The sequence below is a fragment of the Penicillium atrosanguineum genome, assembly GCF_028827265.1.
Source record: "Penicillium atrosanguineum strain IBT 20685 chromosome Unknown utg000001l_segment0_segment0, whole genome shotgun sequence".
Classification (NCBI taxonomy): Eukaryota; Fungi; Ascomycota; class Eurotiomycetes; order Eurotiales; family Aspergillaceae; genus Penicillium; species Penicillium atrosanguineum.
This window is the reverse complement of record NW_026623133.1, coordinates 4,281,512-4,308,478: the sequence shown is the minus strand read 5'-3', so window position 1 is coordinate 4,308,478 and position 26,967 is coordinate 4,281,512. Positions and strand designations below refer to the sequence as shown.

The window sequence follows — 26,967 nt, the reverse complement described above, 5'->3', positions numbered from 1 at the left end:
TTCTGTCTGTTCTAGTTTCACTCGAGAGAAACAGCTTCACCATGCGGTCTCAGGTTCGTCTTGCCAAGAGAGACCGAAATGCGACTCCTTTACCATACACCGCATCGCCGCTCAGGCTGGTGTTGAGCGACATCTTGTTGGTTTTTGCGAATGCATGGGCATCCCCGGAGCTCATTCTGCCTCTTTGCCTCGGACGGACAAAATCGCTCGATGAGCTTCATCCATCCTTCCAAAATGGAGTATCAGTGGTCACTCAGGCGTTCCTTACCATCGGACAGGTTCTTTTTCTTCTATCCTTGCCGCTTGCAATCATATTCATGATTCCCGCTCTGTGGATCATAATATACATCGCAGCCAGCTTGCTTCTGAACTATGTGATTTGCATGCTGGTATTGAACGGCTTTCGGCGAGTTTTGGTATCACAGGTACCGGTAGACAGCCCTGGCCACGAGCGGGAACAGTGGTTCTTTATAAACGGAGTGGCAGGCGGGTGAGTGCGGGCACCTGGAACATCATCCTTGGCTAACGACGGTTTCACCTAGTTCCCATTGGCTACAGAACAGCATTGATCAGCTGTCGTACACCTTTGGTCGGAAAGTCACCGGGATCCATAACCGCACGTATGTTGCAAATTCCCCCTAGCTGTTCATTTATATGGTCTAATCGTTGTAGCGCGGGCTTACCGTTTGACTTGGTCGAGTGTTTGATCCAGCGCGGTTTTGCCTATGCCACTGCTGACGTGCGAGTGGCATATCCCCTGGTCAAAAGGGCACTGTTAAATCTCTCGTGTGAGAAGGTAGTCCTCATTCTTCACAGCCAGGGAGGTATCGAGGGTGGTTTGATCATCGATTGGCTATTGGATGAAATGCCTCAGGATCTTCTTCAGAAGTTGGAAGTTTATACTTTTGGAAACGCTGCTAACCACTTTAACAATCCTCATCGAATATGGCGATGTGGAAACGGCGAGCGTTCGAGAATCCAGCGACGAGCCAACCGGTCTATTGGATACATTGAGCACTATGCCAATACGGCCGACCCAGTTAGCTGGCTGGGGGTTCTACGCTTTGCCAATATCCCGAATCGCTACATGGGCCGGCTCTTTGTTCGCCCTGGATCAGGGCATCTGTTGAATCAACATTACCTAGACAACATGTTTACCCTTGGTCCTGATATGATGGTTCTAGAATCGAATCCTTTCATGGATATGGAGGTTGATACCAAAACTGACATGGCTCCGGGGAAGACTATGCGCGACTCAGAGTCAGAGGATCGTGAAGAGACATTGTTCCCTATTCCTCGCATCGAGAGCCAACTAAGACAGACATGCGAGCCAAACAATGTCCGAGGGCTTCTTTATGTCAAGGACTTCAGTCGTCTCTGGGCATACCGGAATGGAGGCTCTCCAGAAGAATCAAAGACTCCATGCTGCTAATGCCTCGAGGCTTTCATTATGCCACGCTTAAAGAGAACAACGAATGACACCCTCTATCCTATTGGTGCATTTTGGATATGCTCATGATCTGCAAAGGCTTTAGCAGACATCATGGAATATATATAGATACCAAGCCTAAAATTTATTCCCCAGAGGTGAGCTGCAGTCGAATATCTCAGGGGCCTGTTTTCTGGTTCCGTCTAGGTATTCAATATCCTCAGTTATGACAAGTGCGCTCGATATCTAGGTATTTCTTTCTTTGGAACTGCTACTTACCATTGTGTCGCCTTAGCTCACTTTGAATAAACTCAATGCCCGGAGGTTAGAAATCTTGTCACGCGGCCTTTGTCATAATGTAAATTGTGATGTGTTTTTAAGATTGTACATAGAGTTCAGATGAGCACTGCGGATGGATAATATCCACAGCAGCCCCCCGCCCCCCGAGCAGGTATCAACGAAGAATATATCTTCTATCATATCAGAAGCAAATAACGCCCATCGCCGTGCAATGCAAGTGGAAGATAGAACGGAGAAGAAGACATATCGTCCGATCATTTACCCTTCTTCTTATCCTTCTTCTTCTTTTCCGTTCCAGCTCCGGAGGGCTCGCCTCCCATTCCTGGCATTCCAGGCATTCCAGGCATGCCGGGGATCTGGGGCATACCGGGCATTCCTCCCATGTTCTGCATCTCGGCCATGGCCTCCTTGAACGGGTTGTCGCTGACACCGCCGCCGCTATAGGCCGGGGAGTGGATGGGTAGAATCTTGCCAATCTTCCAGCCACGCGGGGCAGGAGGAGCCTCCGGGAGTTTTTCGGGCATAGGGAGTCCGCGAATGCGTAACCGGTAGGGCGATTGCTCGGTGGTGGGGTGGGCTTTCAAGTATTCGGCGACGAGGATGAAAAGATGATGCTCTGCAGATAAATGGGTTAGGTGTGCTCAAAGAGGGGGGGAAAAGGGTTTCAAATCCACCAGCGCTGCCAGTTCACAATCCCTCAGAAGAGCCATTCGACGACTTACTATTCTTGATTTTGGAGTTCACCAATTTTCCATTCTCATCTTTGAGCATCACACGCACACGTCCGGGATTTGCCCAGTCCTTAGGGTGCAGCTTTTCAGGTTCCAAACCGGCGTTCAATCCCAGCATCTGCACGGCGTCCACAATGTCACGAGCGAGCGGGTTCTCCACAGCCAACTCAGCGCCGACCTTGCGGCCTTCTGCGCGAGAGCGGGTCTTGTCGAAGTAGACGGGGTAGAGGCATTGGAAGTGTTTGGGAATTTCGCGCTGCGGCTCAGGCATTGGAGCCTGGGCCTGAGCCATAGGAGGAGGGTTCGATGGGCGAGGAGCTGCTGCAGGGACGGACACGGGCGCGATGATGTTATTTCCAGTGAGCGGGGTGTCATCGTAGGGCGCGACCTCATCGGGGTCGGAGTCGGACAGCTCCTCGATCTGGGCGTGGCGCGACATGATGTGAGTTGAACGTGGAGTGGATGGAGTTGGCGGAGGAAGAAAGTGCGGGTGTGGCCTCTGCGCTTCTGTGCGGGCGGAGTGGGCGGAGTGGGCTGCTCGCCAGTTGCCGTATTCCAAGTAACTAATAGTTGTGAACATTATGCTCTATCACTCAATCCTTTCAAATTCGCGATAACAGGTGCCTCAAAGACCATGGTTCTTTTCCAGACTATGGTAATAGCAATGGTTCCATACATACGTTTTAATAATGATATACCTAAGGTCTGATGTAGGTTCTCTCCTGTTTGTCCCATTGGATATACTAGTCTTTAGCTCAAGTGCTTATTTTCCACTGGGGATATTTCTCTATTTGCTTCCAGATTCCTGAGAACAATTCGATTCAAAGTACACTATCCATAGTTATCTAAGGCTCTTGAAAATGGTATACTCGGAATTGAGTCATAGCCATAACCTCCGCTCATCCACGGATCTACAGTAGTGCCCTGAGCGCCCTCGCAACCGGAAAGCCCCCGGAGATTAACCCCCACCGAACACGAATTTGCCTTGGTATTCCTTCAATCATAAAGCACAGATAACGATGGACGGTAGGAGCGCGATATTGAATCCAATAAGCCTATCGGCTTCTCTCCCCTCGGCATGCCGAACCCACTTAATACATTGATGCCCCGCAGGAATTGCCTCGGGTACTCGAAGTGAAGTAGCATAAGAGGAATGCGTCCTCCATCTGCTCGAACGAGCTCAGACTTTAACCAATTCATTCACTTCGATACTTCCAAAGTTGTCACCGGTGTGTGAAATACCTTACGGAGCATGAGATGTCCCTCATACTAACATAATTCCTAGATTCTCCAAAATGTCCAGCGCTGTTCTGCACCGAGATACACGTTTTGTCCCAAAGAAGGCAATTGGGGGCCAAGGCTGCTATATAAATCTTGAGGATGGCACCAAGTTTCTTGATTCGACTGGCGGCGCCGCCGTCTCATGCCTAGGACACGGCAATGAAAAGGTCAATCGAATGATCAAAGACCAACTTGATCAACTGGCATACTGTCATTCGGCATTCTTTGGCACTCAGGTATCCGAGGACCTAGCTTCATTCTTGACTGAATCTACCGGTGGGAAACTCTCTAAGCTGTTCGTAGTCAGTTCAGGTACGTGACTAGCCAGAGAAAGTGATTCGTCCTGCTAACAAGGTGATCCTGCTTAGGTTCGGAGGCCATTGAGGCTGCTCTCAAGCTGGCGCGACAATATTTTCTCGAGCTGCCGACTCCCCAAGATCAGCGTACTAGGTTCATTGCTCGTCTCCCCTCTTACCACGGCACCACACTCGGGGCTCTAGGTGCCGGCGGACATGTTCTTCGACGACAGCCATTTGAGCCATTGCTAGCAAAGAATACCTCTCATGTTTCACCTTGCTATGCCTATCGGGGTAAGAAAGATCGCGAGTCTGATGCAGACTATGTCGCTCGTCTTGCTACAGAGTTAGATGCAGAGTTCCAGCGCGTGGGCCCAGAGAGCGTGTGCGCATTTATTGCAGAGCCTGTCGTTGGCGCAGTAAGTTTGATTAAATTTCAGGGGGTTCACACCAACTAAGCGATGTTTTAGGCTCTGGGCTGTGTTCCGGCTGTTCCCGGCTATTTTCCCGCTATGAAAGCTGTATGTGAGAGGTACGGTGCGTTGTTCATCTTGGATGAAATCATGAGCGGTATGGGTCGTTGTGGGACTTTACACGCCTGGGAGCAGGAAGGTGTTGTTCCCGATATTCAAACCATTGGGAAGGGACTAGGAGGTGGTTATGCCCCCGTCTCGGGAATCCTGATCAACGACTCTATCGTGCAAGCAATGGACAAAGGCTCAGGTGTGTTTCGACACGGACAGACATATCAGGGCCATCCAATATCCTGTGCTGCGGCACTTGCCGTGCAAAAGACTATCAAGGAGGACTCGCTACTTGAAAATGTGCGAACAATGGGTGCTTACCTTGAAAGTCAACTGCGCCAGACGTTTGAAAATCATCCGTATGTGGGAGACATCCGGGGCAAGGGTCTATTCTGGGGCGTACGTATAACATGGGCTGTCTGGGCTGAAACCTTTACTGATCTTTACATGCAGCTCGAGTTCGTTAAGGACAGGACCACCAAAGAGCCGTTTGATCCCCAAGATCGACTGTCTTTCCTCATTCAAGAGAAGGGACTGCAGCCGGAATTCGCTGTCTCTCTCTACGGTAGCCCAGGCACAGTAGACGGTATTCGTGGTGACCATGTGGTGCTAGCACCGCCTTATATCGTGTCCAAAGAAGAGATTGATACCATTGTGAATGTCATGACCAGAGTTCTGGCTGAAGTGTTTGCAGAGTTGGGGGTGTAATTGGGAACTATACTATCCGAAAGACTAGACGAGTGCAATTTGTGATAACAGAACGGAACGAGTTACAGCGAAAAGATCAGTTGAAGGATACTCATGTGGTAGTCTTTGCTACTATTGTACATTAAAACAAGTCAGGGAAAATCAACCCTGGGCTTCGATGGCAGCCATCTTCTGCGCCGCCGCATCCATTTCCATCTGTCCCTTCGAAGTGCCATTAGACACCACCTCTTTCGGCATAGAACTCGCTGCCCACAGTCCAGCGACGGTCTCGACCGCTCGTTCAACGACAACGCGCACGCGATCACGAAGAACAGGGTTGGTGCATTCCACTTCCAGATTCTCCAGCCAGACACGAGCGACATGTTTGTCGACTGTAATTTCAAGACCTGGAACCGGGATTCCTAGGGCTTGGAGGCGATCGAGCTCAGCCGATTCGATATCCGCAAGCCGCTCCTCGTTCACCTCAGTCGTAACACCGTCGGGTCCATTTGTGCCATTGACAAGATCCGCTGGAACACGAGGGCGTTCGATGGGGACAATGCTGGTGCCGAATTGGGCCTCGAGCATCATAAGCAGACGGGCCAATCGATCCTCAGCACCCAGATGAGAGTGAGGGTTGGGGAGAGCAGCAAAGTCCTCTTCATGGTGGTGATGATGGTGCTTGTTCTTGGCAGATTCTGTAAGTAGTAGTTGTTAGCATGGTCCTATCAGCTTGTCGATACAGTACGCACGCTTCACGGAGGCCGGGCTGCTCTCGACTGTAAGAAGAACGGCCATGACAGCATCAGCAACTCCATCGTTCATCATGTTGCCCTCCCACTCGAGTTCAACCTCCCGAGTACGTGAGTGGTGACGTAGAATCACACATCCCATGACAAGGAAAGTTTGTGTCTCTTCCATGGGGATTTCTTCGTCGGCAGTCTCCAGCTTCGCGCTTGAAATGTCCAAATCGCCGTTGGTCTCTTCTTTCGTCTCGGTCTTCGCGTTTGTCCCCACTTCTTCAATGGCTCCAAAAGTACCCTCGAGGGCCCATCGAATCAAATCCATGCTTGCCGAACTAAGTGTCAGGTGTTGCTTGCAAGTAATGGTGGTCGTGGTCAGACCGGCGTATTCCCGAAGGTCATCTGGGGCCATCAAAGCCAGGTCGAAGCCGTTCTGAACAAGGACACCAGCCATCAACTGGCTGTCATCTTCCTCCGAGGGCGGAGCGATCTGTGCGAGTTTACCGACGACCTTGGCAAATTTATCCTTTCTGAATGGGATGCGAACTTCGTCGCAGTTTGCAGGCGTGTACACCTTGACCTTAACAGTTTTGTCGGCATTAAGACTCAAGAGCTTTGACTTGAGTCGCATCATCTGATGTTTTTCGCCATGGACAAGGATCTTAAAACACAAATTAGCGGGTAGCAGGGAATATACGAGCGCAACAAAAGACTTACCACGACCGGCGCAGCAACCTCTTCGATGAAGTTGCGATTCTCGACACCATCGACGTGTGCAGCAAAACTGATTTCATCGACCGTGCAGCGACGTGGAATCATCACTTTCTGATCCTCATCGTTGCCTCCAGGTACACGACCTCGGCCCTGCATGGTAGAAACCTTTGACATGACGGCAGGAATCTGGTCAGGCTCGTTGAGAAGCTGCTTAGCCATCGTTCCTTCCACACTGTAACCCGTCATGACGACTCCGTTACGCTCGCTGGGTGCCCATCTTTCAAGCAGTTCACGACTGGTACCTGTCTGTAGCATACCGGGCGATGAAAGGAGCACACAAGGGGATACATCCTCGAAGCGCTCGAGACTTCGCAGACTTCGGATGAACCGGAAATCCCATGGGCCGGCAGTCACACTCTTGTCTCCGCTCGCCTCGGCCTCCGCCATACGCTGGCGAAAGAGCATTTTGATGTTGTCATTCATCGCTCCAATATAGGTCTGATAAACAACCATGCATCGTCTTGCCATATTACCAATGTAGTAAATGGGAATCTTCTGCAGTTCGGGATGGCGCGCCCAGTATTCCTCAAGAATGAGTAGCAGCTCTTGGGCGCGACCGAGGGCAAATACAGGCAACAAAGCACGTCCTCCGCGGTTCAGGATACCGGTAATTGATTTCATGAGCGCAGCCTCCCGTTCCAGACGGGGCGGGTTTGAGGATATACCGAATGTGGATTCTGTGATCAAGACATCGATGTTGATTCCCGAAGGAACCTGTGCAGGGATCAAATGCCGGTCCTCTTCACGGGAATAGTCGCCGGTAAATAAAAGGTTCAGCCCGGCAATCGACACCAGAAACATTGCGGCACCCAAGACATGGCCGGCGGGGTATGGGGTAATTTTAATGCCGTTTATCGTATGCGTGGTGTTGAAATCGATTGTTTCGATCAAAGGGAGTGTGGACAGGTGATCTTGCTCAGTATAGAGGGTGGTGCGCTGATCAGAAGATGAGGACGTATTGCTGACCCGAACATTATCTTGGATGAGCCACTTGTAAATTGCCTTGTGAAATCTTCATTAGTTCACGGTCGAAAATCTGACCCGGAAGGTACGCACCTTGGTGGCATGGGTCATCATGACCCGGCCAGCAAAATTGGTCTTGCTGAGAACATAAGGAAGAGCAGAAGAATGGTCCACGTGGAAACTAGAAAAGCGCAGCATTAGTCAAATGTCGCAAGCACAACGCTTGCGGTATTAGGTCAAGGGTTCCGGGAGAATATGGTATAAATACCACCGTAGACAGGAATCTACCAGCCCTTTTGTAGAACCAGTCGAGGGATTATGAAGCAGGTCTGGAAGATACGACCAAACACAAGAATAGCCTCAAAGGTTCAATCCACCTCTCGACTCAAAAGCGCACCGAGAGAATGAATGGGGAATTTCACATACTGGCTAATCAGTAAGACGTCTACCGTGCTCAAGTCGAACTCGTCAAAGAAGGGGAGAGCGGAGAAGCCTTCTTTGGCCGGGTGCATTCCTGCGTCGAGCTATAAGAGTCGCATATCAGCTAGGTGTTAATTAAAATGGTAGTAAGCAGATCAGGCCTACCATAACCGTCTTGCCCTTGTACTGAATGATATGACATGATCGCCCGACTTCGTTTCCTCCACCCAGACAGTAGAATGCAAGCTCATCTGACGGGTCAACCGGCTCATCATCAACGGCCGTGCCCATCGCCGAAGCCTTGCGCTTAGCTGCCATCGTGATTTGAGTATTGGTGTTTGACAGCGAACCTCAAGTGTCTGCTATTGGAGGGAAGGGCACAGACGCCCGGGTCGCGCAGTTGGGAAGCCTGGCCTTGAGTTAACACCGAAGACACTGGCTGTATCCCATGCGACGCGATTGAGAAAACTGCCAAGAGAAAGTGAGAGGAATGCGATGAAGGGAAACCTCGCGACGCAGTGAGGCCATGATCTTGGGCGGTGTCACGTGCCGGACAGCGCGATCCGCAAAACCTCGAGAAAGCTCCCTGACCCGCCTCATCCCGCATCTCCTGCTTCACCATCGTCCTTTGCACCCCGAGTCACCCGTGCTTCTTCTACGTGTCAACTTCATGATTCATCAGCTCTTCTGAGATGGTCACATTTGGTGCCATCTGGTGGTGCGAGCAAGTTGCTCACTTCGATAACCACGCGTGACGTGCCTTCACCTCGCTCGAACTGCGCGACAGCAGACTTACTCACCTGTTATCCGTATCGTCGCTCAAACATCATTCACTATGGCGCAAGCTAGGCATCCACAGCAGCAGCAACAACAGCCGCCTCCGCCCTTCTCCACCCAGCCCTTCTCCCCTCCCGTCTCCTCGCCGTCTCCTCACGCAACATCCCCCCTCAATGGTGGCCCAGCACCTCCTCCATCGAAAAAACTGCGTCTCTCACCAATCCCTCCCTCTCAAGTGCAGTCTCCATACGCCTCTCCGGGCTTCAGCGCGATGCAACTTCCTCAAGGTCAACCCCAGATGAACGGGGCCCCGAACAGCATGCCCTCTACACCCATTACCCACGCCGGCGCGTCTTTCCCCTCAGCCGCTCCGGGGACGATGGGACCGCCCTCTGCACCGGCGAACCGGCCCGTAGATGCCTCTGAACTCACGGATGTTCTGGCATCCTCTGGAATCGACGTTCGAGAGGAAGAAGCGTTTCTCACAGGCGGCTACACCGGTCGAACTGCGCAGGCGCAGCCTCCTTCCCGAGGCCCTCAGGTCATGAATTCGTCTTTTGCTTCGCAGCCGTCCACAGGGACACTCTCGGCATCCAGCAGCTTTGGTGACATCAAGCCAGTGATGCACCATGCATCATTCTCCTCGCAGCCTGCCTCGCAGGCTCCGCTGGCCTTCAAAGATCCCAACGAACCCACACGGGAGGATTCAGAAGCGGCGAGAAGATCACAGTTCGAACTCCAGTCTCCATTCCTCTGGACTAAAGTCCTGGAGCAAAAGATTCAGAAAAGAGGATTCGACCTGGGTGTGCGCATTCCCTCTGAAGGCCTCTTTCACCCAATTTCAACTGGAAAACAAACTCCCATTGAAATCACAGGGCGGGATGGATCGTCGGTAACTCGAACTGGTTGTACAATCCTTAACCAAGAGGGTGCGCCGCTGGTTGACATTCTAAATTTGCTGTCACTTTCGTGCGAGGAACGACTCAGGGGAGTAGTCGATTATGCGTCAGCTCTCTCCCGCAGCCGGCGAGCACACTCTGGGGGATCAATTCCTCAGGAGTGGCAGGATGTGGCACAGCCTCTGGCACCGGTGACTGGGAATCCCGCAACACCCTCGAAGCGTATGTATCCTTGCGGGAAGTTTGATTTTCGTACACTGACAATTCGTTTCTAGGTCCCCACCCTGATAGCCAGATTATCAACACCAAGCCTATTTCCCAGCGATATGTTGGTCTCGTCAACAGAGAATCCTCGCAGGAGAATCAACGCGAGGCGAAACGCAACAAGCGTGGCGCGAACGCTATCTTGGGTGAAGGTGCCGCTACCCCAGCTCCCGATAGCGCCCCCTCCACGCCTATGGCTGAACGAGCACCGAGCTTTGACAAGAAGTCGATGACGAAGAAGGAAGCGAGGAAGCTGGTCGATTCCAAGGCCAGCGAGGCTCAGCAACACCAACAGTCTGTGGAAACGGCTCGAATGGCAACGAACAGCATGCTCTCAGGCCGCATGTTCGGTTCCAAAAAGTCTTATTCGTGGTTGAAGCCGGGTGGTTCGTCTAGCGGCTTCTCAACTCCATCGCGTCCCAATCCCTCAGCTACCCCCACCACTGGGCCCGAAAAATCGAGTCGACCCGGCGAACAGACCCCTGCTGCCAACCAGGCAAAACGACTTGGAACATGGCGCGAGGACCAGGAGAAGGGAGCTGGTATCCAAGTTCGGGACATTCTGTTTATGCTCGAAGCAGATGGACGAGGGACTAAGCACATCCAAAAGGGCTACATGAAGGACCCAAAGGAGGACCGTGACCGCGGGGCTTGATAAAGCCCATCTTGTAATCTTATTTCTTTTCTTTTCTTGTGTCTCTAATTTGTTCTCCACCCGGAGATTATTGCATTGTCTGGGTGCGGTTTGTGGCGTTGGGAGGTTAGCACCGGAGGTTGCCGGGATCTTTGATTTCTTCCATCTACTGCATCTTTCGTGGAGGAGAGAATTGCCTTCCATCATGAGCCGTCTGATCCGTTGCTTCACTGTGTTTACCAGCTTTACGCATCGCCGATCGAATACAGCCGAATTACGGGCAATAAAAAGAGTGATATCAATAATCTTATCCTCTAAAGCTACCATGATCTCTTAACAAATGGTTATATAGGCCTCCGGCTCATTCTAGTGGCTATAATATCTGGCCCAGTGCCTCGCGTGCCCGGGTCATTTCATTCTCAGATGGCATGTTGACAATAGCCAAGTACAAAACTTGCTATATGGAATGTTAGCTCTGTTTCGTCCGAGGTCCTTGAGGCTTCTTACCTTTTTAAGCAATTTTGCAACTGGTGTCAAAGGGCCCGCGCGGTTGCTATTGTCCCGCGGCGATGCCAATCCCTCGAATCCGCTGCTTGTGCATTCTGGTCTAAAGTTTCCCTTTGCTGGCATCTGCGCGGAGTCTTGGGAGGATCTCAATTCCTTCACATTTTCAATGATTTCTTTCAGCCCTAGGCGCCCACCGTAGGGGGCGTGCGGTGCAGGCGGATTTGAACTCATATCGCGAGTGAAGAGATTGGACTGTGACGTATTGAATGAGCGTCCTCTTCCACGACCTTGCCTTTTCATGCTCGAAAGCTTTTCTGTTGTTACCTTGCCACCAGTCACTAGGGCAATGAGATCGCCACTACTAGCCGGGTGGTTAGGGTCGGCATATCGCGATGTGAAAGTCGGCTTGGGGCCCTGGCTTAGGTGACTATCGGGGTTTTTGGCTGTCTATCGTGAGAGAAAGGTCAGCAAATCAAATCCAATACTGCATTGAAACGACTTACAAACTTGGCTTGGGCTCTCTTGTCCATATAGTTGGCGACGAATTCTTTCTTCTGTTTCATCTTTGATAGCTTCTTCTCGGCATCTTTATCAACCGCCAACTGGTCGATCTGTGGGAAAATCAAAGGCGCGACCTCTGGGAAAATATTGCCGTATGTCTTTCCATCAGATGATTTGAACTTGTGCTGGAGTCGTCCCAGCATATCAGAGCTACTGTCACTGGTAGCCTTGGAAATGAAGGAGTCGAGATCAATCGCCGTGGATGGAGCATCTGAGAGCTCCGGGTTCCAGGTCATTACGAGACAGAATAGACCTCGAGGTTGAAAAAACTCTTTATTGACCTTGTCGAAGAAGGTGTTTGTCCTAAGGAATGACGGTCAGCATGTTGGAAATTATGTCATTATGGAAGTGAGACTTGCTTGCGACGACCTTCGACAGCAATTGCAATGTCGGTTGCAATCTGAATAGCGATTGAAACGGCAATTCCAGTGACAGAAGGGAGGAAGGTGGTTGCAATAGACGCCAAGTTGATCGCATTGAGCCACGGAGACGCTTGGCAAGCCTTCTCGGCAGTGTCGAGGAAATTGATGAACATGGCCTGGTCAATACCGCATGCCCCGAGAGCAGGAGCATACGCACGGATGAAGCCGCGAGTCCGGTTTTTGGGTCTGCGCTGGGGCAAGACAACTGGTGCTGATAATTGAGGCAGAGGAGAGTGCAATGTATAGGGTGGCGGTGCAGGATATGCAGAGATAAAGCGGTTTGCAAGACGCGCCTCGTCCACAGGCTCTTTCGATACGTTCTCTTTCAATGGATGAGCGAGCTCCTCCTGTGCTTCATCGAGCGCCCATTGCTCTTCTAGAGTGCCAGTCGCTGTTCTCTCCGTGACTGTGACTTCTTGTGTTGGTAGCTCATAAACAGCTTGTTCACCGCCGTCTCTTGGGCTCTCGCTCTGTCTGTGATCGTGACCATTCTCTCGATCGATTTGACTTTGTTTCCTGGATTTGCGGGCCGACATTCCCTCTGAAACAAGGCCAATGCTTGTGGCAATGCCCTGGACGGCTTTTCGGGCTGCCATCTTATGAAAGGGATTTTCTTCGATTGGATGTAGGGTTGGGTAAGGTAGTTAGGTAGTTAAAGGGATGTTATTCAAAGATGGATAGTCAACAATCCAGGAACGCTCCAATAGTTGTGGAAATTAACCCGCTTTTATACAAATGCTACAGTATATCGCGCAGATTACCGGATTGGGGGCTATTCGCGAGATGATTCATGTCATGGATGTCCCCTTAGTCATTCCGCATATTGTTTGATCAGATGTGGCTGTGGTACAGACCATGTCCCAATCGGGCCACCAATGCGAGCGGCTGAGCCCCACTATTGAGGCTTGTTTTGAGGTTTGGCCGTTGCCTTGTCTAACGGATCAGCCAATAATCTGATAATCAAATAATCTCCTCCTCTTCTGGTTTCTGAAACGGACATGCCTTCTCGGGCGGCTGCCATTGTAGAACCATTCTCCACTTATTTTTCTTATCAGTGGTAGTGCTTGTTCCGCGAGTCCGGGGAGCCGCTCCCGATGCGATAGAGACGGAGCTTCTAGAGCTTGACAACGGTGTTCTCACGCCTCGTCACAGGGCGTCAGCCTTGGGAAGCCAGAGCAATAGTATGTTCTGAAACTTACAAATGAGAAGGACAACCCTGGAACAGTTGTATAAGAAGGAGGAAAAAACTAACGCAGACACATGCTGACAATGGTTTTGAGAAAACAGAGGCCCTCCAGCGAAACTTATTCCATGAGTTCCGCAACGCAATTGCAACGCATATAATTTGAGTTTAACATTTCCACCCCAAGGCCGTGTACGTTTCGCTATCTCAAGGCTATAAGTTTCCACGTGCCTCTCTTGTCATTTGGCTCTCAGCAAAAGAGGGCGGAGGGTCCTCTACAAGTAGCATTTCTTCCTCTAGGTGGGAAGGTGGCAGCACCGTAACATCATGACTAGCGGTCAGTTTCATCTTTTCATCATCAAAGACTCCCCGGATCTCCCATGAAAGCCGATGTGTATGCTGAATGTTGTACGTCGTGAAACTAGGGTATAACTTCCCGAGGTTGTATCTCCCCAGTCTGAAGTCCAGAAGTCCACCGACATCGATGAATTCTATCTCCGGTCGACTCTTTGAGTCAGGGGGTCCCAGAGTGCCCCATGACATAAAGACTTCCTCGCTGAGACCTCGGACAGCCGCTGATGAGATCAATTCTATCTCTTGCGAATCGCAGGCTTTCAGCTCACCACATTCCAATTTCATACTTGGCTTCAAGCGCATGACTAGAGACTCTAGTTTGATATTCTGTGGCACGTCATGGATAATTTCGCTGGTCTGGCTCCAAATGGGTTCGATCCCAATTCGTAGGGGCATGTAGTTGGTATTTTCAACCTGCAAGCGCTTCGGCAGTTCGACATGAACTTTGAACGAGAAGTTGGGCAACTTGGAAGAGCCAATGAATTGCTGGGCCATCTGTGTAAAGGATAGTCCGGAGTCTTTGAGACCAGGTATAAGCCGTTGCGAGATAATTTTCCGATTGTAAGAATGTCTTTGGAGCTGAAAGTCCGTTATTGGGGGCTCCGTGAGGAATTGCTGCACTTGCAATGGCAACGCGGCTCGACTGGTTCTGGTTTTTCCACGCTCTCGCAATTCAAGCTCGGCCTCCAGAACATATTCCACGAAAGCTCCTATCCCCGATCGGAATCCTTTGGACCGAAAAGCAGACGGCAGCGGTTGGATGGCAGCTTCTTCGGGGTTTAGAGGGAGGAATGCACTTCTTTGACAAATGCGAGGTCCAATCAGACTTTCGTGATTGACCCTCGTTGGAATGGTTAGAGCAAAAGGCCATGAAGTGCCTTCGCTGGCCGGCTCGATATGGAGGGGCTTGTCAGCTACCAAGACCTGGGTGGTTGCTTCGGAATCAATGAGATTGAATTGGCCATAGTAATCCCTATGGGTCATGCCTCTCGCCAAGATCATCGAAGCTTCGGATTTGCCGTGCAGCTTAATCGTTAGTCGGGCCTCGGGCGCAACAGTGGGCGCAGTCCGGTAGATGGTGCCGACAACGACATCTCCGGGGCTGAATCTCGGCCTGCTCCCGTCCAGCCGAATTCCCAGGGCTGGGCATGAAATTGCAACGGTAGGGGGCATTTTCTGCAGGTCCGATCGGGAATCACCTGGGTTCAAGACGAGGTGAGATAAGGTACACAAGGCTAAGGCGTGAGACTGTTGGCAACGCTGGCACCGCTAAAAGCCGAGGCACCATTCTCTTAGGGGCATAGTCTCACGCAAGTTTGATGGTGGCTGCGACATCGAACGCGGGGATTGGCTCTTTTCAAGGCGATAGCCACTTAGTTGAGCTTGTTTCGGCGTTGAATTGTTTGGTTCTGATTGGGCTACGCTTGGTCTCCGCATGAACCCGGTATCGCCATGTCTCAATCATTTATCTCGGTTGAATATGTACCACAGCGAGCACTTGAGAGCCGGGTGGTTTCCTCAACACCTATAAGGTCAGTGTGAACTGGGCTCTTGCTATTGACTATTTTGATAAGAAATGAGAAGGATCCTGACCCAGAATGACAAGACATTTAGATAACAATAGAGCTACACGAGCTGAATAATCTGAACCTTTGATTAGGGCGTGAAGCAGCTTGTTGCAAATGTTCAAAGTGTAGCAATTGGTTGATATTCCTGCCCATCATGCTCCCGTTTAATGTATCACAAAAAGTGTTTCAAGCTTATTTCATCCGACTATCTGGGCCCCTTTCAAAAGGTTGTCGCTTTCAAGTGCTCAGTTGTCGACCTCCACCTCATGCTCCATCTCGCGGCCTTGGCCGTAGCCGCGTTTCTCGTTCTCAATATCGGCAGTTCGGTATGCACCACGCTTCTCTTGCTCCAGTCTGCTGCCACTGCCGACGCCGCGCTTGACATTCTCAATGTCGGCAGCTCGGTAATCACCACGCTTCTCGTGCTCCATCTCGCGGCCACTACCGAGACCGCGTTTCTCGTTCTCAATATCGGCAGTTCGGTATGCACCACGCTTCTCTTGTTCCAGTCTGCTGCCACTTCCGACGCCGCGCTTGACGTTCTCAATCTCACGGCCAGCTTCACCACGCTCAAGCAAGGTAGGGGCAGCGAGAGCCAGACCGGCAGTCATTGCGAGCACAAGAGCAGAGAGCTTCATTTTGGCAGTTATAGACTAAATGGCTGGGTGAGCCGATGAATCCCATTTCAAAAAGCTTGCACTTACCAGTTGGATAGATATTCTTTGGGGAAAACTTATTGTCTTCGAAGAGCTAGTGACATTTGATGGATTACTAGGTACATCCTCTCTGAACATTTCAGGGTATTTATATTCCAATGAAGGCCGACTAGGTAGACATTACCATTATCACGTCACTATAAAGTGACGACGCTAGATCCCTCGATTACATCATGTCGGTTAACCCCTTGTATGTGGGGTGGCATCTCAGATCATTCCAAAGCAGTTGAGCTTGCGATTACACTAGCCCTGACCCTACGTGTGTATCTCTTTTTAGCAAATATGATGAAGCTCTAGACTCAGGTGACATCTTCACAAATTCTTTCAAATGATGAGCCTATTATAGGTCGACGCCACATATTCGCCCCAGTCATGTTATGCAAATCATTATGTTCGGCCTCAGATAGTTATCGGAAGTTGGAAAATCTGAGGAATGCACAGATCTTCCGATCGACGGCTTCTGGGATGTGGATCATTCCTGTCCCTTTCTACGTCAGGATCCGCAGTGATACACTGGAATGTGCTGGATGACGAAACTCGAGATGTCCCAGTATACCGTCCTATCCTATCGTGCCGATTTCTAAATAGAAGCAATAGACGTTTCATTCCATAAATGAATCCCTGTTTGATGTTCTGGGGTCATTATAATAAATTTCCCACTTGCAACCTACACCCTCTCTCCCGTCCTCAAACAATCTACCAAATCTTCGACAATATCCCACAATGGCCATCTTAGATTCCCTCAAAGAACCACTCTACCATCCAGTACATGTTGGTGTGGCAGACTCGCAGTCCTCCGAAGAAAGTCCCTTCCTTGAGTCTAAAACTTGTCAAAGGTCACATGTACGCATCGTCTTTCCGTGGATAGTGTCAACGGTTTGCTTGGCTTTTATCTCAGCCTATCTCCTGCTACACCAGCGAAATAATCACTGGCATCAGTGTTTCGCAGCGACATCACCTGCTTTTCGAAGTGATCTTCAGGATTCACATCCGCACATTTCTTATGAAGAGCGTGTTTTCTCTGGGAGACTTTGGTTCGATGAAAAGACCGAGACTGTTTTTCGAGACATCGACCCATCTGGGCCTCAATACTTCGGACTTCCGACTCCTGAGATAGACGCAGCCTGGGCTGATCTTCTTCGAGGTAATCTTCGCCAGCCTACTACTCCTAGGCGGTCTCTACCGCTTAACTTTTCCCTTAATAACATGTGATCTATCTCAGGCGAGTTTGTAAGAATGACTGCTGAAGAAGCGGCTTCAATTACACCAGAATTGTCTAGGTCTCCAGATACAGATTATTACTACTTCGAGTGAGTTGTCCAATAATTCCTAAGGTACCTTGCAAACCCCATTCTTACCCATTATCAGGCCTGATATGTTTCACTCTTTGCACTGTTTGAATGCAATTCGAATGGAAATGGATAGTGACTACTATTCCAAACACCCCCACAGTCACCTCGATATGGAAATTAAAAACTCAACCGCCTTCCCGCCTAATTGGGATCGAATTCACAGGGACCATTGTCTCGATCAACTCCGACAGTCGATCCAATGCCAAGGAGACCTATCTCCGGTTCCTTTATACTTCCACAAAGATGTGCCAGTTGGCCTTGGGGTTGGACAGACCCATACGTGTCGGAACTGGGAATCCATAAGGGGGTGGATGGATGATCGCAAGAAGCTTCATAAGCAAGATTTAGACTGGTGATTAAGAGATTACATAAATCCACTTGGGGAGTAGAGTGGAACGCCAGTTATCATGCGTATTATCATGGTATTAGCAGATTTGAACATTGGGCCAATCTCCAAGCTTGGCGATCCTGCAGAAGTCTAGAGACAACATGTCCAGGAATGTCCGGTAGCAACAATGCATTGCCTAGAGCGACGTCCTCTCACGCTCTTGTCTGGAAGGCTTTGAAGGGAGCAGTGACTGAGTCTGATTTTGAAGGATTGCCGTCCGAAAGAGAAGGATGCCCGCTATTGAACTTAAAGATAACAGGAGTGTGAACCGCATCAATGAGTCGCAATAGAAAGCAGCTCGTGTCGGTCTCAACTTTCATGTAATCAAAGGCTGGTTAGTTAGTTCGGTTTTCTAGATCGGAAAGTATCCCACCTCTTCTACCTCAGGATGTCCTTTAGCATTCTTACCTTTATTAGTTTTAATAGAGTTTATATCACAGTTGTCTACAAATATATCTTTAGGTTCATGACTAGCAGCCAGTATTTTAAGTGGATTTACTTATCATATCATGATTTCTCCTTCGAAATCTGATCGATCAACCATAGAGTGCACATTGCCGGCGTCTCTACCGCTGTGGCTTCGATTTCATGTAGCGAACTTGTCATCGACCATGCCTTTAGTGCACTCAATTGTTTCTTCAAATCTACCCGAAGCCCGTTTGTTTTCTCTTCGGGCTGCAATCGCTTTTTGGGATCTGAGTGCCCGATGCAGATATTCCGTGGCTTACTTGTTGTGTCCCTGTGGGGCTGGCCCCGCTCCAGATCCGCCTCCAGAGAACCGTAGACTCAGGTCTGGGTCAAGTCAATGATCTTCGTGTGTTGGGGTTCTAAGCTGTAGTTTTCATTACAGAGTGGTCTCGGGGTGCCTTCTGTGATTTAGGTACCCGGGGAAGTTCGGTCGATGGAACCTCATTTTTGGGTCATGGTCTGGATGATCAGGCGATGCCTGTGATGCCGTCACCTGAACACCAGATATTAGATCCTGCACATGTGGAATGTTGGTATACACCAAGAAGACAAATCAGTCTGATCGAAACCAAGTCTACTTTGAGTTGTGCATAGAAAGTTCTCTGCGTATCGAATAGAATAATATTGTATTCCGAATGCCCCGGTAGGTAGGTTAGCCTGAAGGTCGGGAATACAGTGGTTACGGATGGAAATCCACCTGTAACACTTCTCGTTTTCACCTTAAGAACCAAGGTCCGGATCAGAGCCCTCAAATTCGTGGCCACTTTTCCGGCCATGGATTCCAGGCCGGGGCCATCCCTGATGTCTTGTATCGAATTTCCCGCACATGGCCCGTCCAGATAAAACCTAACATGCTTCGAATGTTGAGCTCGACCGGTAGCGAAGGAGTGAGGATAATCTTCAACACTCCTCGGCCGAGTTTGCAGAGATCGTAGTGCAGAGACTGCAGAGACACAAGTCAACCTTAATCCCAATGGGGGCTCCCACGTCACCTAGGCGAATCCCTTGCATATCGCGACAGACGCCGTACGTTAAGAACTAGCCGTTTTATCTCTGGGCTTCAGTACGTGCAGGTCTCCTTTCTATCCTTCCATCTTGCTTTGTTCTCTCCTTTTCTGGGCGTCTCCTCTTTCTCGGTCTTCTTTCACCTCCAGGCTGAGTCATCAGGTATGCCCGAGATCAGGTGATCTGGACAAGCCAATTGCCATCCAATCCTCTGGGATGGGCCTCGATTCTCCCGCTCGAAATTCACAAGACTGTACGAAGGCTACACTTGAAGTTCAAAGTCCCAAGTTCATAGGTCGAGGCTCGAGGTCCCCTATAGACGCCGATAGTGGATTCGCGGGTTGAATGTGGGTGTCGGCTAAGCCAGGGCTTTAGATACTCCAGTGGCGGGCCTTTGCACTGTTTGAACCCGTTAATTCATTCCGAAATGGCGTGCAATTGGAATGAGCCGAGTCCCTAAGAGCCCAAGGACTCGCTTCCACTTCGTTTTCCCAAAACGCATGGACCCGTCCATTCCGCGTCCACCGTCCGTCAACACGAAGAGATCTCGCCGCGACTGCCTGTAATAAAAGAGCTAGACTATCGTAGACGAGCCCTAAGAGTTGGAAGAGATCAAACGTAGCTAAAAAAATCACAAGAGATTGTAATACTAGATGAAGCCAGAAAGACGAAACGCCGAAAATGCGAGTTTAGCGCAGAAGCCGAGTCCGCGATGGATCGGCAACGCTCTTACGTCCCCAACTCGGCCATCATCACCACTTCTCGACTTTGACCTTCTCTTTCCTCCCCCTTCCTCGCGAACCCGCAAATGTTATTCTGTTACACTCCAATGTTCTGTGAAATCCACCCACCCTCTTGATATTGTGAGGAAATGCCTCTCTGAACACTGTCCTGTTCTCCGACCGCCTCGTCATCGTCACGTCCAATCCCTTCCGACACATCCTTACCCCCTGCTCAAGTCCACTCGGACTGGTCTCTTCTAGACCGGTACGATCGGCCTTGATATTTGTCGCCCGAGAAGAACTACTGTGTTCCTCCGCCAACAATCCGTCTGAACTGCGTTCTCCGTGCTCTCTACCGTTCGTGTGACGGACGGGACTCCTCCGTACACAATGTCAACGCCATCCACGGCCACTGCAACCCATACTACGCACCAGCATTACGGATACCCCCATTCTTCATACCAGGCAGCGACCTCCTATCCCGCCCCGACCACCGCTGCAGGCGCTCGCCTCCCCAATCCCTACGCCTACTCAGTTCCTTCGCCTACCACCACCACCCTCCCCTACACGCAATCCTCGAGAGTCGCCCCGGCGACGTCGACCCCCTCGGGTATGGCGTCTCACCAGAGTGGCTCAAGTGCGGCCCCCTCACAAGGAGGCCGGAGGAAGAAGCCTGACTGGGGCGAATTCTACAAGAATGGCATCCCCAAGGAGGTCATCGTGATCGATGACAGCCCTGCTCCAGAGGCTGCGAAAGCTCCTCCCGCGCCTCTTGCGCATGCATCCTCCGCTGCACAACCTGCCGTACCCCAACCTGCTGGTAAGCGACGACGAACCGGACTCGAAACGGCGTATGACCTTGGGTACTACGACCGGCCGACCTTCTCTACAAACCCTCAGCAGTACGGTGATGATTCGTCGCACTCCTTGTCGACCGATCGAACTACCTCATTGCATACTACGGCCCCAACATCACTGGGCTCGCAGGGTAGCTCGGGCATGAGCAACGGTGTGAACGGTGCGAATGGCGTGTATAGCGAAGACGCCACCGTGGGCCAAAAGCGCAAGCGGACCACCCGAAAATCTGCTCGCGACGAGCAGAAGCGACGAGAGGAGGAGACTGTGGGAGACGCGTTCCTCAGCTATGTTCCTCCACCAAAGCCCCCAATCAAGGCTAAGGATGTTCCTGTACCCGTGATCCGCGACGTGAGTGCCTTGTTGACCCTGAAATTTTGTCTGAGAGTCGTCTCAACTGACCCAACTAGTTCACGAGCACGCGCCACGAAAAGTTCGACGATGACGATGGTCACTACGTCGTGACCCCTGACACACCATTGACAGATCGATGTAAGTAACCGGTCTTTGGAGAGTTGTCCTGCTTTTGTCTGATTGTTTCTCCCTTCAGACTCCGTTATCAAACTCTTGGGCCAGGGAACCTTTGGCAAAGTTGTTGAGGCCTATGACAAACAGCGCAAAGCGCGCTGTGCCGTCAAAATCATTCGCTCCATTCAAAAATACCGTGATGCCTCTCGGATCGAACTGCGCGTGTTATCCACACTGGCCTCCAATGATAAAGCCAACCGCAACAAATGCATTCACTTACGGGACTGCTTTGATTTCCGCAACCATATCTGCATCGTCACAGATCTGCTAGGTCAGAGTGTATTTGATTTCCTGAAGGGCAACGGGTTCGTTCCATTCCCGAGCAGTCAGATCCAGCAGTTTGCCCGGCAGCTATTCACCAGTGTTGCCTGTGAGTTACCTCCAAATTTTTGCGTGAAACCCCTACCCTAACTCTCATCCAGTCCTCCACGACCTCAACCTCATCCACACCGACCTGAAACCTGAAAACATCCTCCTTGTTAGCAACGCCTACCAGACTTTCACCTACAACCGTACCATCCCCTCTTCCTCTCACGCGAACCCTCGAAATGCCCGTCAAAGGCGAGTCCTTCTCGACAGCGAGATCCGACTGATTGACTTTGGCTCCGCTACATTTGACGACGAATACCACTCCTCTGTTGTCTCTACACGGCACTACCGGGCCCCTGAAATCATTCTCAACTTGGGCTGGAGTTTCCCGTGCGATATTTGGAGCATTGGGTGCATTCTGGTGGAATTTTTCACAGGCGATGCACTCTTCCAGACGCACGACAACCTCGAGCACCTGGCAATGATGGAAGCAGTGATTGGCGGCAAGATCGACGCAAAGTTGGTCCGGCAGGTGGTGCAGGGGCGAGCTGGAAGCAACAACAACTCGGCTGCGAAGTAAGTACACCGATGATGGTTGCATGAGACTAGAAACTGACTTGCCCCTCCTAGGTATTTCCAACGGAGCAAGCTGGACTATCCGAATGCCGAGACGACTCGCGCTTCGCGAAAGTACGTTCGGGCCATGAAACCGTTGACCGTAAGTCATTTCGTCCCATGTTTGTTCCTTGCGAACCGAACTGACCTTTCTACAGGAGTTCATTCCCATGAATACCCCCTTCAATCGCAACTTCCTGGATCTGCTGCAGCGTATCTTTGTCTACGATCCGAAACAGCGCATTACTGCCAAGCAGGCATTGAAGCACCCCTGGTTCAAGGAAAGCCTGGTCGACGACGGCACCGAAGCGTACCGTATCGGCGCTGGACTACACCGCCAAGGACGTGGCTAGTGGCCGCAGATCAGAGCCCATCGCGGGCACTGTCTCAGTCGACAGCTTCAGGCGTCTTTGGGGGTTTATGGATAGACGGTTCATATCTTGGGTAATTATTGTCATGGACGGGAAGGATGGTGTTACAATTCGGGGAAGGGAATGATGATCACGATGCGCCTTTATTTATTATTTACTTCTTACCTCCAGATGGTTGTGAAACTTTTGTGTACACTGGACGGCTGCACTCTACCCATTTGCCCCGTTTTTAGCATATCGCGAGTGATCCGAGAGATCTTATGCCTTATTTATCTTTTCACCATTCGTTTTTTGGCGCTGGGTATATGAGGCTGTGACTGCATCTGCCTCTTGGCTTTTTTTGGGAGATTCCTAGGGTGCGATTCTTATACCATGATTTGATCCCCCGGGCGGATGTATATAGGCATTGGCCTGACTTTATTGATTCTGATTCTGCTTCTCCTCTGGAATGTAAAATAACCGAACAACTACAATTATGAATATATGCAAATGCAATGATTTTATAATAGACCTTTGACTCAGCTGGGAGAACTGTGACACATTCGGGAAAGCGGAACAACTCCGTTCCTGTCCCGTGGACCCGCTCAGCCCGAACATCCCACTTTTATCTTTGATATCGCGATTCCTCCCCGCGGTGATTCATAGCCCTTTCCCTTCGAGTCTTCCACCCTCTCTTTATACCTGCCTACTCGGTATCGGACTATCAACCGCCATGGCATTGACCAAGGAGGAGCAGCTTGCTCTCATTAACGAGAACTTGGCTGAAGTTCTCAACCCGGAGATCATTGAAGATGTTCTGAACAAGGGCGAGACTCTCAAGATCTACTGGGGTACCGCGACAACGGGAGCTCCTCACTGCGGATACTTCGTTCCGGTCGGTGTTGACTTCTACATCCTTGGCCGACGCTGGCTAACAGATCACAGATCATGAAAATTGCGCAGCTGCTCAAGGCCGGCGCAAATGTGAAGATCTTACTAGCGGACGTCCACGCTTTTCTTGACAGTAAGGGACCCTTTTGGTGCGTCGAAATGATATGGTCGGAATCTGACTCATTCTACTAGACTTGAAGGCCCCCATTGAACTTGTCGAGTACCGTGCCAAGTACTATCGTTTCGCGATCACTGCCTTGCTCAAGGCATGCAACGTCCCCGTGGAGAAACTGGAGTTCGTGTTGGGTAGCTCCTACCAGGTGAGATTGATACCTAGGAAAGGGCAAGGCTCAGATTGATTGACTCGGAATTAGCTTTCCGCGAAGTATACGATGGATACCTACAGGGCGTGCTCGATCACATCCACTCACGACTGCGCCAAGGCCGGCAGTGAGGTCGTCAAGCAATCTGATAACCCTCCTCTGAGTGTAAGAGTGGCATTACCTGTCTTTGCATTCATTTATTGACAGCTGCGTTCTAGGGTCTCATCTACCCCATCCTCCAAGCTGTACGTTCGTTCAATCGCATATTTTATTCGATACACTAACAATTTATAAGCTTGATGAGGAGTACCTCGATGTTCACTGCCAGTTCGGTGGTGTTGACCAGCGGTAAGATTGCCGTGCTGCTTGTTTCGAGATATGAACTGACCTTGACTAGGAAAATCTTCGCCCTGGCTAAGGACCTGCTTCCCAAATTGGGCTACTCTGGCCGTGCTCGTATGTTTTTCAGCCAAATTCAATGCGAGAAAAAGGCTGACCATACTAAGACATCATGAACCCTATCGTGCAAAGTCTGTCTGGAGGCAAGATGAGTTCCTCCGACGCCAACTCCAAGATTGATCTTCTCGATACACCGGAGATTGTCGGCCGTAAGGTCAAGAAGGCCAACGCGCCCCCCAAGCAGGTCGAGGACAACGGTCTTATTGCGTTCACTGAGCACGTGCTTCTCCCCGCCAGCTCTCTCCTTGACGGAGAGCGTATCTTCACGGTCGAGCAGAAGGAGGGAGAGCCTCTGGTCTACCACGACATTGAGAGCATGAAGAAGGACTACGCCGCCGATGTGGTATGTTGAATCGGACCCATAATTTTGAGGAACTTTGCTAATGAACTCGATAGCTCACCCCGCAATCGGTATGTTGATTTGCGTCTACTTGAGAATGTCACTAATACGTTATAGTTGAAACCCGCCGTCACTGCCGCTCTGTGCCGCCTTCTCGCACCCATCCAGAAAGAATACCAAGAGTCCACTGAGTGGCAGGAGGTACGATCCGATATCGCAGCATTCCGTGATATTTATATGCTAACTGATCTACAGATTCAAAAGAAGGCCTACCCCGAAGACGCCCCCAAGGAGAAGAAGAAGAAGAAGGACAAGGGCACCAGACACCCCGGCGCTCGCGCTCAGGCTGAGGAAGGCAAGGATGTCTCCAAGGAGCCGGCGACCGAGGCCGATGTTGGAAAGAGTGCCGCTGATGCCATGGATAAGCTGGCCGTTTAGATGCCTCTTAGATAGATCTAAGACTTGAATGTAAAAAGCATTTGCGAATATAGTCTTGGTCCTTGTACATCTCTTCTCGGAAATCTCTACAGATCTCTTTAGACTTCTTAATTTATTTTCTCGAATAAATATCAATCAACTTTATCATTCAATTGCCCCGAGGAAGCAAGCCATGATCGCCTAGTAGGCCCACTTTCTCATCTCCTTAGTCGCTGGTGTTAGTATCGGACCGGATCGTCATTCCGACTTCCACTTCCCCGCCGAATAACGACAGATTCAGGAGGCATTAAGCACAATTGAAAGACTGGGTCAACTTCCCAATGGATATCACTGAGCTGACCATCTCGGCCTTCCACGATGCTCTTCGCCAACAAACTACCAGCTGCGCCGCGGTAGTGCGCGCATATCTCGACCGCATCGCGCAATACGACCCGACACTCAAAACACTCATCAGCATCAACCCGAATGCATTGGCCATAGCCACTGAAAAAGACGAAGAAACAACCCAGTTTCTTCAAAATGGCGTTCCATTCCCGCCCTTACACGGAGTCCCCATAATCCTAAAAGACAACTACACAACCCACGACCTCCCCACCAGCGCAGGGGTTGCAGCACTCCGCACCCTACACTCAACAGACAGCGCTGTCGTGCACCAACTCCGCACCGCAGGCGCAATAGTCCTTGCGAAAGCAAATCTCCACGAATTCGCACTCCATGGCACCACCACCTCATCACTGGGCGGCCAATCCCGTAACCCATACGACCTGAGCCGCACGCCTGGTGGTTCTTCGGGTGGCACTGCTGCTGCACTGGCGGCCAACCTGGGATTGGTGGGGTGCGGTACGGATACGATGAATTCATTGCGATCGCCAGCTTCTGCGTGTGCCATTGTGGGGTTTCGGCCTTCGAAGGGGAATGTTTCTAAGAAGGGAATTGTGCCTGTTTCGGAGACGCAGGATATGGCTGGGCCTATGGGGAGAACTGTTGGTGATGTTCGGACTCTTTATGAAGCTATGAGGCATATGGATAGCGGTACAGTATATGAAAGGTCTACTATGGAACGCCCTGAGCGTATACGGGTTGGGGTCTTGGAGACATACTTCGGTCTTGAAGAGAAGGATCCTAATCTTCCCAAGAAACTCGTTTCTGAGAATGAAATGGTCCAGAAGATTGTTCGCAGCGCTTTGACATCTGTTCAAGATATTGATGCCAGCATCGAACTGGTGCCTATCAGTTCTTCCGGTGACGACTGGAGTCTTGCAACTCTACTCAGCACAGTTGATACACAACCGTTCGAGTTCAAAGAGTGCCTGGAGCAGTTCCTCCAGTCGCCTGAGATCTCTTCACCACATCGAACTCTTTATTCAATAATACATAGCGGAGAATACGACAAGAACGCCGTGACAGACGTGTTCTACGCATCTCTGAAGGATCCCGCGACGTACTCTCGCACCAGCGCGGAATACAAAACTCGATTGGCTAAGATCGAGAAATTGAAACAGTCCGTTCGGTCATGCTTCGACGAGAATACTCTTGATGCCTTGGTATATCCGCATCAGCGACAACTTGCTATTGAAATTGGACCAACTACCCAGCCGCGGCGAAACGGTGTGTTGGCGGCGTTGACTGGGAATCCTGCTGTTTGTCTTCCTGGTGAGTTTTGACATATCAAGTTCTTCATTAGCATCTATATGATTGTCTCAGACTGATACTTGAACAGCTGAATTTAGTCCGTCAACTCCAAGTGCGCCTCGCGGCGTGCCTATTGGTCTAGAGTTGATGGGTCGACATGGGCGTGACGAAGAGCTCTTGTCTCTCGCAGAGCGCATTGAAGGGATTCTCCATATCAGGAGACCCCCAGATCTAAGCATGATAGACAGACAAACCGGAA

The 26,967-nt window shown here is 50.6% G+C and overlaps 11 protein-coding genes across 11 annotated transcripts; 7 read left to right on the top strand and 4 right to left on the bottom strand.

The window, feature by feature from the left end:
- Window positions 1–41: 41 nt before the first annotated feature.
- N7443_001680 (uncharacterized protein) lies at window positions 42–1,432 on the top strand (the record flags this gene model as incomplete). Its single annotated transcript, XM_056881736.1, has 3 exons — window positions 42–490; window positions 543–620; window positions 673–1,432. 3 exons carry the CDS (start codon window positions 42–44, stop codon window positions 1,430–1,432), a joined length of 1,287 nt encoding a protein of 428 aa, XP_056746974.1.
- Window positions 1,433–1,983: 551 nt separating this feature from the next.
- On the bottom strand, window positions 1,984–2,899 carry N7443_001679 (RNA-binding signal recognition particle subunit SEC65; the record flags this gene model as incomplete). Its single annotated transcript, XM_056881735.1, has 2 exons — window positions 1,984–2,345; window positions 2,452–2,899. The coding sequence occupies 2 exons, from the start codon at window positions 2,897–2,899 to the stop codon at window positions 1,984–1,986; spliced, it is 810 nt and encodes a 269-aa protein (XP_056746973.1).
- An 856-nt stretch (window positions 2,900–3,755) lies between these two features.
- N7443_001678 (aminotransferase, class III) lies at window positions 3,756–5,269 on the top strand (the record flags this gene model as incomplete). The annotated part of the gene is made up of 3 exons (XM_056881734.1): window positions 3,756–4,053; window positions 4,110–4,456; window positions 4,508–5,269. 3 exons carry the CDS (start codon window positions 3,756–3,758, stop codon window positions 5,267–5,269), a joined length of 1,407 nt encoding a protein of 468 aa, XP_056746972.1.
- A 141-nt stretch (window positions 5,270–5,410) lies between these two features.
- Window positions 5,411–8,466, bottom strand: ysh1 (cleavage polyadenylation factor subunit YSH1; the record flags this gene model as incomplete). Its single annotated transcript, XM_056881733.1, has 6 exons — window positions 5,411–5,946; window positions 6,001–6,652; window positions 6,709–7,767; window positions 7,822–7,909; window positions 8,155–8,252; window positions 8,314–8,466. 6 exons carry the CDS (start codon window positions 8,464–8,466, stop codon window positions 5,411–5,413), a joined length of 2,586 nt encoding a protein of 861 aa, XP_056746971.1.
- Window positions 8,467–8,983: 517 nt separating this feature from the next.
- N7443_001676 (uncharacterized protein) lies at window positions 8,984–10,743 on the top strand (the record flags this gene model as incomplete). Its single annotated transcript, XM_056881732.1, has 2 exons — window positions 8,984–10,046; window positions 10,100–10,743. The coding sequence occupies 2 exons, from the start codon at window positions 8,984–8,986 to the stop codon at window positions 10,741–10,743; spliced, it is 1,707 nt and encodes a 568-aa protein (XP_056746970.1).
- A 352-nt stretch (window positions 10,744–11,095) lies between these two features.
- N7443_001675 (uncharacterized protein) lies at window positions 11,096–12,808 on the bottom strand (the record flags this gene model as incomplete). The annotated part of the gene is made up of 5 exons (XM_056881731.1): window positions 11,096–11,179; window positions 11,230–11,481; window positions 11,554–11,676; window positions 11,733–12,093; window positions 12,150–12,808. The coding sequence occupies 5 exons, from the start codon at window positions 12,806–12,808 to the stop codon at window positions 11,096–11,098; spliced, it is 1,479 nt and encodes a 492-aa protein (XP_056746969.1).
- An 800-nt stretch (window positions 12,809–13,608) lies between these two features.
- On the bottom strand, window positions 13,609–14,922 carry N7443_001674 (uncharacterized protein; the record flags this gene model as incomplete). Its single annotated transcript, XM_056881730.1, has 1 exon — window positions 13,609–14,922. One exon carries the CDS (start codon window positions 14,920–14,922, stop codon window positions 13,609–13,611), a length of 1,314 nt encoding a protein of 437 aa, XP_056746968.1.
- Window positions 14,923–15,484: 562 nt separating this feature from the next.
- On the top strand, window positions 15,485–15,994 carry N7443_001673 (uncharacterized protein; the record flags this gene model as incomplete). Its single annotated transcript, XM_056881729.1, has 1 exon — window positions 15,485–15,994. One exon carries the CDS (start codon window positions 15,485–15,487, stop codon window positions 15,992–15,994), a length of 510 nt encoding a protein of 169 aa, XP_056746967.1.
- Window positions 15,995–20,358: 4,364 nt separating this feature from the next.
- On the top strand, window positions 20,359–22,628 carry N7443_001672 (putative protein kinase (Lkh1); the record flags this gene model as incomplete). The annotated part of the gene is made up of 6 exons (XM_056881728.1): window positions 20,359–21,174; window positions 21,234–21,315; window positions 21,374–21,721; window positions 21,774–22,236; window positions 22,291–22,378; window positions 22,434–22,628. The coding sequence occupies 6 exons, from the start codon at window positions 20,359–20,361 to the stop codon at window positions 22,626–22,628; spliced, it is 1,992 nt and encodes a 663-aa protein (XP_056746966.1).
- A 730-nt stretch (window positions 22,629–23,358) lies between these two features.
- N7443_001671 (tyrosine--tRNA ligase TYS1) lies at window positions 23,359–25,076 on the top strand (the record flags this gene model as incomplete). The annotated part of the gene is made up of 11 exons (XM_056881727.1): window positions 23,359–23,520; window positions 23,571–23,649; window positions 23,709–23,836; window positions 23,891–24,004; window positions 24,058–24,084; window positions 24,135–24,187; window positions 24,237–24,295; window positions 24,346–24,641; window positions 24,695–24,709; window positions 24,756–24,839; window positions 24,894–25,076. The coding sequence occupies 11 exons, from the start codon at window positions 23,359–23,361 to the stop codon at window positions 25,074–25,076; spliced, it is 1,200 nt and encodes a 399-aa protein (XP_056746965.1).
- Window positions 25,077–25,396: 320 nt separating this feature from the next.
- N7443_001670 (amidase) lies at window positions 25,397–26,740 on the top strand (the record flags this gene model as incomplete). The annotated part of the gene is made up of 1 exon (XM_056881726.1): window positions 25,397–26,740. The coding sequence occupies one exon, from the start codon at window positions 25,397–25,399 to the stop codon at window positions 26,738–26,740; it is 1,344 nt and encodes a 447-aa protein (XP_056746964.1).
- Window positions 26,741–26,967: the final 227 nt, after the last annotated feature.